This window comes from Mixophyes fleayi, chromosome 4 (assembly GCF_038048845.1).
Source record: "Mixophyes fleayi isolate aMixFle1 chromosome 4, aMixFle1.hap1, whole genome shotgun sequence".
NCBI classification, from domain to species: domain Eukaryota; kingdom Metazoa; phylum Chordata; class Amphibia; order Anura; family Limnodynastidae; genus Mixophyes; species Mixophyes fleayi.
The window spans coordinates 324,702,959-324,719,296 of NC_134405.1; the positions used below are offsets into that span (position 1 = coordinate 324,702,959).

Genomic DNA, 16,338 nt, shown 5'->3' on the forward strand with positions numbered 1-16,338 from the left:
ATACTCACTACAGACGGCGGGAGGTCCTTCCACTTTGTGTTCTAAAGGCATTTGATATAGATCAAAAAGATGGAAATGCGTTTATTTCAGTTATTGTGTTATAGCTGGCCCTTTAAATGAATCCATACCTCCCAGTTTTTTTACATAGTATTTTGTGGGTTATATTTGTGTTGAGAAACAAAATTGCAATATCGGCGATGACTTAGTGAGATAGTGGCACCACATACAGCTCTATCTTTACTCTCGGCGGCTTTCTTCCCTCCCTATAGCTCTGCTGCCTAGTTAGTCGTTGCAAGGCAGGGAAGCTGGAAGCTACTTGGGGTAAGTATGTATGTTCTCCGCCCCAGTATTTTCATAGAGGACATGCTGTTTTTCTATGCTCTCATCGAAGTGTAGGGACCATTGAAAAAAGATTGATTTATATATATATATTTTTTACACTTGCGTAACAACTGAAAATGACAATTCCATATTAAGTCAATTGACTGTTCTGCAAATAAATGTGCTAATTTGTGATACTATGAGTTTCCTGGAGGAAACTGCTGGCATCTTTGAAATGTCACCACATTCTATAATAGAATCCCGCCCAGTGACCAGAGGCTTTTTCTTTCAATGGAGAGATATCGATGACCTTTTTAAAAAAAATAAAAAGTCCCTAGACAATAATGGGATGTGATGGAAGAAGTGGGGCCGGAGATGTAATCTGCCCTTTAAGATCTTGAATGGTTGTGGACAGGAAATTATACTCAGCATTTTTCTGGAGAGTTTGGCTTGGCATATTTATTGCATCCATTTTCCATGTCCATTCGTAGAACATTATTTTTAAACAAACAAAATACATTGCTTGTGGTAATTGCATACAGATGAGCTTTCTGTCCTTTCCCTGCCAGGCCCCTGCTATATGCCAGTACTACCCACTGAATGCTCGAGAATGGTACCAGTGTTAGCATTTGGCATGCTAGCGGGGATGTTTAGCATACTAACCGGACTGATTAGCATATTAAACTTCCTGCATAATGCAATTAATTTGCCTGGATTTGATATGCTGAAGCCTTTGACTTTTTGATCACAATGGATTATTCAGAACCACGTTATTCAGTCTACCTTTAAGAGATACACAGGCAGGGTCTGGCTGGCAAATCTTAGCCTGAGGGTGTGGGGGATGCGATACTCAGCTCAGTAACCTATTAGGATCATTTTAAAGTAAAAAAAAAATGCAGGTAGCCCAGCTATCTAGCCAAAGGTAGCCCAGTTTTGTAACAGCCCGGGGGGCAGATGCCACCTGCCTTCCAGCCCTGCCTGTCCAGGGACAAACGCAGAATTTGTAGAGGGGTGTTTCCACACCACACCACCAGTGGGCGTGACCAGCATGTATGGGGGCGTGGCTATAATATTAGACAGTGCTTGGCTGCTCTCCAACTCTTCCTATCCCCCGTAATATACATGGGCAATGCTGCGTGTACTACTGTTAGGTGCACGCAGCTCTCCCTTTTCAAGCAGAGCTGTGTGAAGCGGGGGGCAGGGTCCAGCCACCTCAATTATACAGTGCCCCAGGCTTGGATGGGGGTTTCCAGGCACTAGGAAACCCCCACCCCCTCGGTTTGCCTATGCTGCCCCTCTACCCAGGGATACCAGTGGACACAGTAAGGTGATGGCTGTCTCTACTATTGACAGGCCTCATAGTTTTATTTTGGCTAGTCCTCTCTGCTCTATTCAGCCTGGATACTCAATTATTTGAACAGAGGAGACACCACTAAAGTTGGTTTTCCAGACACAATGTTAATCAGAACTTTCTAGTGTGGCGACTGTTTTAATTTTTCTTGGGGTGAAGTGGAAGTGGGGGGTAGTGAACAACTGTATGACATAAATAAAAATGATTGTTGCTGCCAATCCTCATTATCTCAAATAGATCTCTTTGCTTCAGTTCTCTTTCCTTGTTTGTGTCAAACTATTAATAGAGTTTATTTGCCTGTGGCTATAAGTAGTCCATGCCAGTGGTACAATGTCTATCTGGCACTAGCGTAACCTAGAATGGCAAATGCTGGAAGGAGGGATTTTTGAAAATGGGAACCATGTGATGAATGCTTGCATTCTGATTGGCTCTTGATCTATTTAAATTAAGGGTGTGCCACTTTTAGTGTTTTGGGTTTTGGGTTTTGGGTTCTGATTAGCTTGAGGTTTTGGGTTCTGATTTGTTTTGCCAAAACATCCGACGAAAGGTTTTGGTTCTGATTTATTTTTAAAAAAGCATAAAAAGTGCTAAAAAACAGTTTTGTGTTTTTTTTTTCACTCCTACGCTATTATTAACCTCAATGACATTCAATAACAATCATTTCCACTAATTTCCAGTCTATTCTGAACACCTCACAATATTGTTTTTAGGCCAAAAGGTTGCACCGAGGTATCTTGAGCACATAATGCCAAAAAAAGAGGTACAAGATGGAATTGTTCTGGGCCCTCCCTCCCACCCCTCGCGAGATTCGACGCGAGACTTGGACGACAGAGCCTCGTTTTCAATTTTTTGCCCGCCGGAAATATCCGAACAGTGCTCGGATCCCGTTCGGATCCTCACTGTTCGGGTGGGCTCGGATTAGCGGAATCCGAGCCCGCTCATCTCTAATTTAAATGGCTTTTTCCCTAAAAATTAATCAGCTTAGCATTGCACTGATTTGCCTGCTTTAAGTGAATGAGATTCGCAAGTTGCTTGGCTCCTAGTTAGAGGCATATTTTTTAAGCAAAATAGTACTATAGTATTTTGTATACTATGGTTATATTGTATCTGTAAAATAAATAAAAAAAATAACATGGTGTGCAATAGTAACACTAAAATCATAACAAAAGAATATGTTGCTAATCTGTCATTGCTTATAGGATATGTCATTGTATCCCCTTGTGTTCTATGTGATATGGGAATTCAGATTTTAAACATGAGCAGGTCAAGACCTCCTGCCTAAAAAATAATTTGTAGAAAAAAATACAGTTTATCTAATGGGATTCCTGTTTTTGTCTTTAAGATTTTCAACTCAAAAGCGTGAGTGGCCACCATGGATGACTTTGAACGTCGTAGAGAGCTCAGGAGACAGAAACGGGAGGAGATGCGCCAGGAAGCCGAAAGGTAGTGTGAATAATTCCATTCCATTGGCGCTCATGCCAGAACCATGTGCTTTAAATGTTTGAATTGGAGGTTTACCATGTCTGCAGTCAGACCTGCCAAGCTTACGTTCCACTCCATGAAGTAACCTGCCATGTTGTATTTCCAAAAATGGTCATAAATAAAGATATGTAAAGCCTTCTGCGAGTGGGTCCAAATTCGGCTCGTCGGGAATGTAGGCAGAGCCAGATCACTATTTATAGATTTATATTGGTGACTTCATTGTCCCCAGTGGGACTCTTGTTTTTCGGATCTATTATTAGGACATGCTTCTGGAAACGTACTCTGTCAAGCATCTAATGTTAAGAATAGAAAGTGTTATACTTTTAAAAAGCAGAGTATTTGACTCGTGACTTTTAGTATGAATGATATTGAAGGGTTATTAATACAGCTATTTGATGTGTGTGATGGCATTTAAATCTTGTTTTGTCTCTTTTATTACTTTTAGGTATTGATTTTTAATGCATGCTTTGTTACAGGACACTTGCAAATACAACGTTTACTTATCTTGGTATTGACCCCAAGTATTTGACGTTCTGATTTTGCACCCGCTATAATAGACTGTCTTTGTGTAAGAATTTTTATTGTGTCCGTATTGCTGTTGTTGCTTAGTGAGCTCAACCTAAAAGGGTCAGGTGAGTTACAGGGCAAAATGATGGCCCGGGGCCAAAAACCATCTTATCAGGTACTGCAGGGGCAGTCCTACCCTTCTGGTTGTCTGTCTTCTACATCTAATTTGCATACACGCAGGGCCGTCTTTCCCATAGGGCACAATGGGCAGGTGCCCGGGGGCCTTGCAGCAAAGGGGGGCCCGTCGGAGGAAGCCAAAAAAAAAAAAACCTGGAAAAAGAAAAGAAGAAAATACTTACCGTGCTGTCAGCTGGCGATCCAGCTCCCTCCCTGGTCTCCTCCTCCATCGCGCTCGCAGTGCATTTCGGGCGTGACATCATCACGCCCGCCCGACATCCATATTGTATATATAGGGGCCCCGGTGCACTGCTGTGCCGGGGGGCCCAAGATGGTCTTAAGAGGGCCCTGCATACACGCTCATTGGCATTAAGGAGGGGCTACCAGCAAGATAAAGAAAAACAAAGCAATATGAAGTGAAAATAGTTTTCTGTGCAGGTAGTCTCAGATGGGAAAACAATAAAAGAAATTTTCAGTAATTATTTTATCTCATATTCACAATTTATATATTCATAAAATATTTATTTTTATTATTCTACTACCGTCTGGTGAAAATAATAAGTTTGTATAGTATATAAATAAATATATATATATATATATATATATATATATATATATATATACACAAGTTAACCCGTGCATGATACTCATGCATTCTAGTCAAATCAAGCTACTTGAGGTCTTAAAAAGGCTCTTGTCATGCATTTGGGCCTAGCCCAGGCCTCCTCAGGGGAAAAGAGCGTTACTTCCCGACGCAAGCGCCCTTTTTAATGTGTGTTCATGAGGTAAAATTGCCTCACGAAAATGAGTTTGACCCCTCAACTCGTAAATTTAGCCTTTACTACCCCTCCCACGGGGGGAAGGGGGGATGATGGAAGTTAACTGACTTCACTATTCTAATTTTTTTGTCAAATAATGTCAGTATACCAAATTTCAGGTCAATTGGATGAGCCCTTTCTGAGAAAATAGTTTTTTTTCACACACACACACACTAACACACGCCGCTAGGCTTTTACTTTTATATATTAGATAATGCTAAGAATTTAGTAGGTCAGTGTATAACTCCGCCCAGCAGGTAGCGATGCAGCTTGTTGTTTTTTTTTCCACACACAGACTAACACACGCCGCTAGGCTTATATATATTATATATTATATATATATATATATATATATATATATATATATATATGAGGGAACCATTCTTCAAAGGAAGAGAAGTATTAGAACACGAATACATGCACTGACACTGGGGGGGAAGTAGGTTTTTATTTATTATTATTATTATTTATTTATAGGGCGCCACTAGGTATCCGTAGCGCCGTACAGGGACAGACAGTAATACAGTACAGGGTGAGACATCACGGAACAGTTAACAAAAAGCACAGTAACTCGGAAGCTCAAAGTAAAGCTAGATGACAGGCGAGAGCCCCAACGGGGTAGCTAGAGGGGTAGAAGGGCCCCACGGAAGAGACAAGGAGCTGGAGAGCAGAGTTAAGGTGGTGGAGAACAGGAGGAGAGGAGGCCCTGCTCGAAGGAGCGTACAATCTAAGGGGAGGGTAGGACGGACAGAGACGCAAGGGTAGGAGAAGGAAAGGGGGAGAGCGGAGGCAAAGACAGAGGGGAGGGGGGGAGAGGAGAGCGACGAGGAGGGAGGTAGGTGGGAGACAGGAAGGAGGGCAGTTAAGTGGGGGACTGGAAGGCTATAAGGAAGAGGTGGGTTTTTAAGGCCCGTTTGAAGCTGGACAAGTTGGGTGAAGTTCTGATGGAACGGGGGAGCTGGTTCCAGTGGAGGGGGGCATCACGGGAGAAATCTTGGATGCGAGCATGGGAGGAGGTGACCAGGGAAGAAGAGAGGCGACGGTCATTAGCCGAACGCAGAGGGCGGGATGGAGCATGGATGGAGATGAGGCTGGAGATGTAGGGAGCGGTGGACTTGGAGAGGGCCTTGAAGGTAAGTGTAAGGAGCTTGAACACGATTCTGTAGGGGAAGGGGAGCCAGTGAAGGGATTGGTAGAGGGGGGAGACAGAGGAGGAGCGGCGAGAAAAGAAAATAAGCCGAGCGGCAGCATTGAGAACGGAGCGAAGGGGGGCGAGATGAGAGCGGGGGATGCCAGTAAGGAGCAGGTTGCAGTAGTCTAAGCGGGAGATGATAAGAGAGTGGACAAGAGCTTTAGTGGCATCTTGGGAGAGGAAGGGCCGAATGCGCGCGATGTTGCGCAGCTGGAAGCGGCAAGATTTTGCAAGTGAGAGAATGTGAGGGGCAAAGGAGAGAGAGGAGTCGAGGATGACACCGAGGCAGCGAAGTTGAGGAACAGGGGAAAGAGAGGAGTTGAGTACAGTGATAGAGAGGTCGGAAGGGCAGGGGGAATGAGCGGGAGGAAAGACAATTAGTTCGGTTTTCGCAAGATTAAGTTTGAGAAATTTAGAGGACATCCAGGAGGAGATGGCAGAGAGGCAGTCGGACACCCTGGAGAGGAGGGAGGGAGAGAGATCAAGAGAGGAAAGGTAGAGTTGGGTGTCATCCGCATAAAGGTGGTACTTGAGACCAAAGGAGCTGATGAGTTTGCCCAGGGAAGAGGTGTAAAGAGAGAACAGTAGGGGTCCGAGAACAGAGCCTTGGGGAACCCCTACTGGAAGGGAGGAGGGGGGAGAGAGAGATCCAGAGGTGGTGACAGAGAAGGAGCGGTCAGCAAGGTAAGAGGTGAACCAGGACAGGACGGAGCCAGAGAGGCCAAAGGATTGAAGGGTGTGGAGCAGGAGTTTAGGTTTAGAGGAAACTTGAGGAAAAACTACTTCACAGAAAGGGTAGTGGATAAGTGGAATAGTCTCCCATCAGAGGTGGTAGAGGCTAATACAGTACAGCCATTTAAACATGCTTTGGATAGACCTAAGGACATCCTTAAAAATAAATAAGGATTAAATAGGGTTAGAGGTTACCATTGGCAGACTAGATGGGTCTAGAGGTTCTTATCTGCCATTAAATTCTTTGTTTTAATTATATAAATATATTTAAATATATAAACTGGCAACTATTTTGTGTGTAATTATTAAAAAGGTTCAAATAACGAATATAAAACAGAAAAAAAACGCTTGGGAAGGTATTACATTTCTGAAAACTCCTACCGCACCTTTTTAGTGGGAGAATAGTTTTTTTTTTCGACTTTTTCTTCTTGATAGAAACATGATGTATTGGGGATAATTTGAGAGAATTTGTCTGAGAAACTCAACTGCTCCCTCATGCTGTTTCTCACACACGGCCACCTAGGAAATATTTCAGTCCCCATCACGTACTGCAAAAAAATGACCTTCAAGCTTGATCTGTAATCCACAAATCCCACTTAAAAAGGTTCTTGGCATATTTTATTTGTTGATTTTTCGGCATAGCAATCCAAAGTCTTCTGCAGCTGCAGACAGAACGAGCTTTTGTAAATTCAACTCCATCTTCAGGGACATATTAAATACTGTAGCTCTTCGACAAGCTATATACAACATATGTATTGTTAAAAAGGAAAAAAAAAGAAAAAGAAAACATAAATCTACAGAGTTTCAGTTACGGGAATCTTACATTCTCAGCAAATGCTAATAACCAAGTTAAAAAGGAACTGTCTAAAACTATTTAAAGACGGGTAACGTTTTATGCAAGGGCTGTGCTGGCATCTGTGGTCAACATGGACCCAGTGTAAGTCAATCATGACTGAGTGATTCAAACTCTTGTTTGAAATCTTGACTTTTAAGGCTTGAGCACAGAAGCTTACTTTACCATAGCAGTGGATAAACCGTATACACCTGACAATGATAAAAGGAAAAATTGGGACAAATTGAGCTGATCTGCCCAAATACTTTGCCAGAGTCACGCCCATATACAGAAAGGCCACACCCCTTTTGATATCCAGAAATTCATCATCTGTTTATTTATATAGCGCCACTAATTCTGCAGCGCTATACAGAGAACTCACTCACATCAGTCCCTGCCCCATTGGAGCTTACAGTCTAAAGTCCCTAACATACACACACAGAGAGAGAGAGAGACTAGGGTCAATTTTTAATAGCAGCAAATTAACCTACCAGTATTGTTTTGGAGTGTGGGAGGAAACCGGAGCACCCGGAGGAAACCCACACAAACACGGGGAGAACATACAAACTCCACACAGATAAGACCCCAGCGCTGTGAGGCAGAAGTGCTAACCACTTCGCCACCGTGATTAATTAATTAGTTTATTAACTTCTATAGTAATAGGCGATACCTGGGTTTCCTGAGGGCACAAGTAGAAATGACTGAACTGATTGTGAAACATTCGACTCTTTTCCAGATTCTGAATTGATTTGTTGATTAAAGTAATATATTGATAATGTCGGATGCACTTGTATCGCTTGTTCTCATAAATGGATAGAGATTTTTTTTTCTTACCGTTAATATTAGGAATTTAATGGGCCTGATTTATTAAGGCATGCAAAGCAAAAAAAAAAAGAAGTAAATTTGCTCCTGGGCAAACCATGTTACAAAGCAAGGGGTGCAAATTACTTTACTTTGCACATGAGGAAAATACTGGCCGTTTTTTCATGTAGCACACAAATACTTGATAACTTTATATTTACACTGAAATTTAAAGTTGATCTAGGACATGCCCTATCCCAACTATAAATCTGTCCCCCCACATTTTAACCCCCCCCCCCCCTCCAATGCAACATGGTTTTGCCCAGGTACAAAGTTACTTCATTTTTTTTGCTTTGCTCTCCTTAATGACTCAGGATTATTATTATTATTATTACTATTTTTATTATTATTATTATTGTGTGTTTGGGTTCATGTTCATCCCATTGACTTTACATTATTTTGGAGTGGTTTACATTATTTCGGTGGCCTGTTACTAGTTTCACTAATTGTAGGTGTTGATTAGGAGATATATATATATATATGTATGTATGTGTGCATATATATTATAAATATAAACTATCCATATTATATATATATATATATATATATATATATATATATATATATATATATATATATATTAGGACAGTCTATATTTTGTAATGTGCAATCGAGTGATTATAACGCTAAACTTAGATTTTGGAATGGTTAACTGATCAACAACACAACTCGTCTTATACCCGACACATAATGTTCAATATAAGTGATAAGTCCAAAGGAAAACAACAAAAAACTCTCCCTAAGTAGGGGCAGTTATTGAATGATTACAACATGGGCAACATGATTCGTGCTTAGTCTATCATTCATACTAATCAGCTACTGTATATAAAACACAAAATGATTTCCTGAGAAATAGAGCTCTACTGATAGCCAGACAACGAGCAGAATATATTACTCCATTTTCTGGTTTTCATTTTGCCCAAACATTCTGCAGTATCCTCTCCGACATTGGCCGCTATAGCAGTGTGCATGGTCCTTGTGATGCTTTCAGGATCGGACATGATGGAAAATGCCATCACATGTACCCAATAAAAATGATGCCACAAATTATCCACTTGATCAGCCCGATGGACGGAACAGCCAGATCATGTCCGATTGTGGCCACCCACGTGTGTGGCCAAAGTAAGCTGTGTGGTCCTGTTTAGAACCTGACCTGACTGTAGGTGTTATAGAATAGCGCAACATTTAAATGTTAACATTTTTTTTTTATCTTGAGCCGAACATTGTTTAAGTTGATCGTTTTAATCCCAGCACACAGGAAATTGTCAGTGTCTGCCAACAGATAGTGCGATGCCCTTCATAAAGGTTAATTCCCAAAGTCATTTCCTTGTTAACTGTACACGTCTTTTTATGTCTGTGTAGCTTTACTTTACCAGGGTTTAGGTCAGATCTTTTTTGTTTAAAGAGAAAGTATAATTTAAAACAAAATACATTATTTTATGCATTTTGTCTTCCTATAAATAAGACACAGTAACCTATTTTATTTTTCGTGCTCACCGTATTATATACCTACAAACTTTTTGAGCTGCAGAATCGTACACATGCCGCCACAAAGGCTTGGTCATGCTACACCGGGGTATGACCATGTCATGTTGGGGCATGTCCTGTCCTCCCCAGGGGATTTTCAGAGCTTCCAAAGCACTGGGCTACACCCAGTCCTCTTCCCCTCACCTAAAAAACCCCTTCAATGCACCTCCTGGCATTGAAAGGACAACTGTTAGTGGGACATACCTCACATCTGTTCCGAAATTGTAACATAACACCTGACCCGTGGGAGGTTAAGTATCATAATGAACTTCAGATAGGCTTAACAGCATATATATATATATATATATATATATATATTTATATTATACACATATATATTATGGAGGGGAAGGAACGGGGCGCCTAATAGTGTAGAAATTAGGTATAATTGAAAGTAAAAGTTCACTTAACAGTAATTCCTCAACGCAGGTTCACACATCTCCTCGTAGTTTAGAAAGCACTACATGAGTCCCCTTGTTTCTCTTCATCTGTGAACCTGGGCAGCACGGTGGCTCAGTGGTTAGCACTTCTGCCCCACAGCACTGGGGTCATGAGTTCAATTCCCAACCATGGCCTTATCTGTGTGGAGTTTATATGTTCTCCCTGTGTTTGCGTGGGTTTCCTCCGGGTGCTCTGGTTTTCTCCCACACTCCAAAAGCATACTGGTAGGTTAATTGGCTGCTATCAAATTGACCTTAGTCTCTCTCCGCCTGTGTATGTATGTTATGGGATTTAGACTGTAAGCTCCAATGAGGCAGGGACTGTTGTGAGTGAGTTCTCTGTACAGCGCTGCGGAATCAGTGGCGCTATATAAATAGATGGTGATGATGAACCTGAGTCGAGGAACTACTGTCAAGAGAACTTTTTCTTTCCATACCTGGAATCCACTCTGGAATGGTGAAATAAGAACTGTGCTTCCTTTTCAGCCACAATGACTAGTTATCATGCTTAGATGACCAGGATTCCAGATAAGCACTAATTTACTTTGCTTGTGAGTGAATTTGATTTTTAATACTTTAGAATAAATGGTTGTATAAAAATACTACACCATGTGGTTTTTATCCCTTTCTTTGGAGACAAACAGAGTGGATCTGGAGTAATACAGCATTAAGGACTAATACAGATACGTTTTATACCCTATTTCCATCTGGTACGCACATGTACTAATACTTTGGCTGTTACGCTATTCAAGTGAGAAATAATACACTATCTCTGGCCACTGGTTCTATTTATTGTTTTTTCCGTTCAGAGTCACAAGAATCGGTGATCACTGATTCCTTAGGGGACTTGGAGCCAATACATAGATGTGCCCTATTCACTTATAGGAGGTATGTATATTAAATAACGAGACTGTGATTCTACCTAGTAAACAAAGCAGCCAGAACACGTTATTACTGCTTACGTAGTAACCTTGAACCTGTCTGAACCTGCATGACAAGCTGCAACCCTCTATGACGTTCAGTTGATTGTGAGTCGCCATTTAATTTGGTTGTGTTTTCTGTAGAGTGCCGAAAAAATGCTAAGTTTAAAAGTTGAACAACGTGTCGATTTGAAGTTTTTAGTAAAATTGCACAAAACACCAACAGAATGTTTTCAAATGCTTACTACGGCCTACGGGAATTACTGCCAGTCTCGTGCGCGTGTGTTTGAGTGGCGCAAAAGACTTAGCGAGGGACGTGAGAATGTCGAAGATGATGAATGCCCTGGACGACCTTGCACTTCAAGAACCGAAGAAAATGTAGAAAACATCAGTTAGATTGTTCGAAAAGACCGCCGACTCAGTGATCGAATTATAGCTGAATCCGTGAACATTGACAAAGACACCGTATGGAAAATTTTGCGTGAGAATATTAACATGGCGAAAGTTTGTGCAAAGATGGTCCCAAGGGTTCTCACACCAGAGCAAAAACACATATAAGGAAGTGTTCTACAGTGTATTCTTTAAGAACTGTTATTTAAGTGTTGGATTGAGTGCTAGTTATTGCTATCTTAGTCTGTAATATCATTTTTTTATTATTCAGACAATTTTTACATCATTCCGACTTTAAAAAATGCTTCAAGCTGTGCAACGTCTTATATTTAATTTTTTATTTTCTGATAGTTGTCCTTTATGTACTTCTTATCTACAAGTGCAAGTTTCCAAATTGGGATTAAGTTAAAACAAATATACATTTCCCTTTTAAGTAATCCTGTGGGCCTTCTGTGAATTTGGTGTAAATGTTTGAATAGAAGTTAGATATCTCAGGAAGCTGTCACTACAAAATATGGAATGAATGGGGGCTTTTATTTTGTGTCTCTGTCAGGCTAATACACTGCTTACACTAACAGCGGCCAAACTATTTCACGCTCCCAAAGGAAGGGCCAGTGCTTTTTATAGCGGCTTGGAAAACTTTGACCGAACGTGTGAATTATTGTCACAAAAAAGGGCGACTTAACATAAATAAATAAATGTAAGTTTGACATCTGTTACAGTCTCAGCTTAGTTGAGATTCGAAAAATATTATGCTCTTTCCACTATACTTCTATCACGACTTTGATCTTATAAATGACATACCTTGTTTCTAACATCAGAAATATGTTTGTGGCGTATGAGGTTATACTAAAAAGAAGAAATAGAAATACATATCTTATAACTCAATGTAAGAGATATATATATCATACTTAGCAACCAATCAGATTCTATCTATCATTTTCAAGACTGTACTAGATAAATGATAACTAGAATCTGATTGGTTGCTATGAGCAACACCTTCACTGTTCCTTTTTAGAAGCCTTAGTAAATTAAAATGTAATTCATGTTTACATTTAGCGTCAGATTGGCCAGAAGGGGAAGACTTGGAGAACTGGTCAGCTTAACATGTATTGCAATATGTGACACAAACGTCTCCTGCTTTGAATACACAGTGCAGCTTGATCTAGCTAGAACAGTAGCCAATAGCAACCAATCAGATTCTAGCTATCATTTTCTAGATTGTATTAGATAAATGATAGCTAGAATCTGATTGGTTGTTATGAGCATCAACTGCATTTTTTAGAAGGTTTGACAAAGCTACCCCCAGGCGTTACCCATTATTTTTATTATGGAGAATTTACTATCATTGAAAGATTGTGGAAACATACTGTACTTCACAAGATTCCCGATTGGAAAATCAAAACAAATTAAGCCATGTCCATCCAAGCCCATTTGTACAAGGTAGCACCCATTTCCCAGTAGACCATGCTCCTTTGTGGATTTTTTTTTATTAAATGCATATTTATTGACATTTTATCCCCCCCCCCCCCCCTTCCTGGTCAACCTGGAGCAAAGATGAGTTGTCAGTGCAGAGGGGAACGGGGTGCTGCGAATTGCACCACGTCGCCACGACATAATGCTGCAACCTATGAAGTGGGCAGGATGCCAGAGAATTGCCTTCTCTTCCAGGAGACCAGAGTTCGGGAGACCTACGCGGAATTAGCATAGGCAAACATAGGGGGGTTTCCTAGTGCCTGGAAACCCCCCTCCAAGCCTGGGGCACTGTAAAATTGAGGTGGCTGGACCCTGCTCCCGCTTCACACTGCTCTGCTTAAAAAGGGAGAGCTGTGTGCACCTAACAGTAGTGCATGCAGCATTGCCCATGTATATTATAGGGATAGGAAGAGTTGGAGAGCAGCCAAGTACTGTCTAATATTATAGCCATGCCCCCCATGCATGCTGGTCACGCCCACTGGTAGCGTAGTGTGGAAACCCTCCTCTACAAATCCTGCGTTTGCCCCTGATTAGGTATCCCTTGGTTTTATGCCAAGATACTGGCTTTACATCATTGTCAAAGTAAAAATAAATAAATCGGTTCACGCAGATCTGCACTGAGGATTTATCGATTACACTGAGAAAACATTTGACTTTTTCTTCTTCTGTGGCTTCTTAAGCAGGAAATAGCAGTTAGGTAATTCTAGGTGCAGTAAACAGTGATTAGAATCAAAAGGGCATTCTCCTCAATCTTTCATAAATATTGTTTGTCAATGTATTTTTCAGAAATATGGCACTGTACAATGAACATAAGTTTTTGTCTATTTTAAGTGCACTTTGAGACAGATCACCATGGCAGCTGTCAGTCTGCAAAGGTGGAAGCTGTTCAATGACACAAGTCAGTATATATGATCATAACAAAGGACCTAATTCATTAAGAAAAGTTTAAGTAAAAACATTGAGTAAGTAGTCTCCTGGAAAAAAAAACATGTTACAATGCAAGGGGTGCAAATTAGTTTTCTATTTTGCACATAAGTTAAATACTGTCAGTTTTTTCATGTAGTACACAAATATCAACTTTAAATTTCAGTGTACAAATAAGCTATCAAGTATTTGTGTGCTACATGAAAAAACAGTCAGTATTTAACTTATGTGCAATACAGAATACTAATTTGCACCCCTTGCATTGTAACATGGTTTTGTCCAGAAGACTACTTACTCAATTTTTACATGTTTTGTACTTATCGTGTACTTACCTCTGCTCTCTAAGAGCTATCTTTAATAACTAGTAAAAAGCACTCAGTTCTCTAAATAATTAATAATGCCAGTCAGCCGCCTGCAAATAGAGTGCTTGGTGCTGTCTACTATTTTAAATGGCATCTGATTTTTTATTTTAGCCACCAAAATAGAGTGTATATTGTTTGTCAGAAAGATGACTGTTTTTCATACTAGCCTCAAGATTGGAGGTTTGATTTGGGTACTAGACCACAAGAATTGGGCTTCTGTTTTGGATACTAGCCACCAGAATGGGGATCTGTTTTGGATAGTAGCCACCAGAATGGCGATCTGTTTTGGATACTAGCCACCAGAATGGCGTTCTGTTTTGGATACTAGCCACCAGAATGGCGATCTCTTTTGGATACTAGCCACCAGAATGGCGATCTGTTTTGAATACTAGCCACCAGAATGGTGATCTGTTTTGGATACTAGCCACCAGAATGGCGATCTGTTTTGGATACTAGCCACCAGAATGGGGATCTGTTTTGGATACTAGCCACCAGAATGGAGATCTGTATTGCATATTGGTTCATCAGATCGAGGGTCTATATTGGATACTATCTACCAGACTGGGGTTTGTATTGTATACTTGCTGAGAGTGTGAGGGTCTGCTTTGTATAGCTGTCCTTTGTTTATCTAATTATCACTCAGTTGGTGCACATTACTTAGCAGAAACATGAGTCATTTGACTTATGTTTACCTTTTAACTCGCTTTTTGGCATTTTAAGCAGATATGCAGCTGTTTTTTATTGCGTTACATGTCAGAGAATACATGCTCAACAGCAAACATTTCAAACTATTTTTATTGTCTGAATGATGAAAATATACAAAACAATAAAATGCCCCTAACAGAGCATGGAAAACATCTTAAATATGCTTTCTACATGCATGCATCCAATCGTTTTATCCGTCATAAAAAGATTTTTAGGATTTTTTGATTTGTTGGTTCAAAATCACAAATATTTTTTCTGCCAAACAGAAGACCTAGAATGAGAGACAATAACACATGGACTATACCTGGATTATTCATACTTGCCAACTTTTCCTCGTTGGCTTCAGGGACATCCCGGGGGAGGAGGGCGTGCAGAGGCGGGGCTTGACGAATCGCATCATTTTGGCCCCCGTCCCCTAAACGATTGTCACAATTTTGCCCAATTACAACAGGGGACAGGGCTAAGATGACACAATATTTGCGTCATTAAGCCCCCCCCACCACCACTTATCTATTGCGGGGGTGAGAACCGGAAGGTAGCCCTGCTCGCCCGGGTGCCCTCCCAGAAATGCGGGAGTCTCCCGGACATTCCGGGAGAGTATACAACTATGTGTTAAAGAAAAGCAGCTAATGAATCTCTAGAGACTGAAGTGTCTTTTATAATTCTGTCTCCATTACTGAAGTCATGTTGTCTTACCTGTCAGTCTTTGATTAAATCTTGGTCTCCATGAAAATGGCCACCTGCATAGGCATCAATACATGGACATAGGACACAATTTCTAAACTGTGTCATCCTGCCACAGATGGCAAAGCCAACCACGTCTTGTACTGGCTCAGCATCAGGGAGAATGCCAGACTCTTCAGGGAGTGAGGGAGATCACCCCTATTTCGGGGAGTCTCCCTGACATTCAGGGAGAGTTGGCAAGTATGAGATTAGAAAAATTGGATTTCCAACGCAAAAGCAGTTTTAACAAGTATCACAGTGGTACCGCGACAATACCTGTTCTGTTACCATCATCTTTAAACTGTTATATAAAGTTCTATTAAAGCATGTTCTGATGTCTAAGGATTTAAATATTTTTGTACATTTCAAAAAATATTTTTTATCTTCTGTTAATACTTTTTTTTTCATACCCCCAAAAAAGGGACCTACTCATATATGTTGAGGTGTCGATTTAGACTCCAGTAGGTCCCCCCCAACTCATTTTAAGCCTAATAGTAACAATAGACTGAGCTCTTTCTGCTGCCAGCCAGTGTGTATCTGGCCTATGATAATATACCTCTGTTATTGCTTGTTCTGCAAAAGTCTGCTGACCGCAGGC

At 40.8% G+C, this 16,338-nt stretch overlaps 1 protein-coding gene across 6 annotated transcripts in view; it reads left to right on the forward strand.

The window, feature by feature from the left end:
- Window positions 1–16,338, forward strand: part of CALD1 (caldesmon 1) — a 143,066-nt gene that overhangs the window by 73,177 nt on the left and 53,551 nt on the right. For all 6 annotated transcript variants that reach the window (XM_075210232.1, XM_075210234.1, XM_075210235.1 and 3 more), the window contains one exon: window positions 3,015–3,115. In XM_075210232.1, coding sequence (XP_075066333.1) covers window positions 3,045–3,115 — 71 coding nt within the window. In that variant the 5' untranslated portion in view covers window positions 3,015–3,044. The remainder of the gene's footprint in view (window positions 1–3,014; window positions 3,116–16,338) is intronic.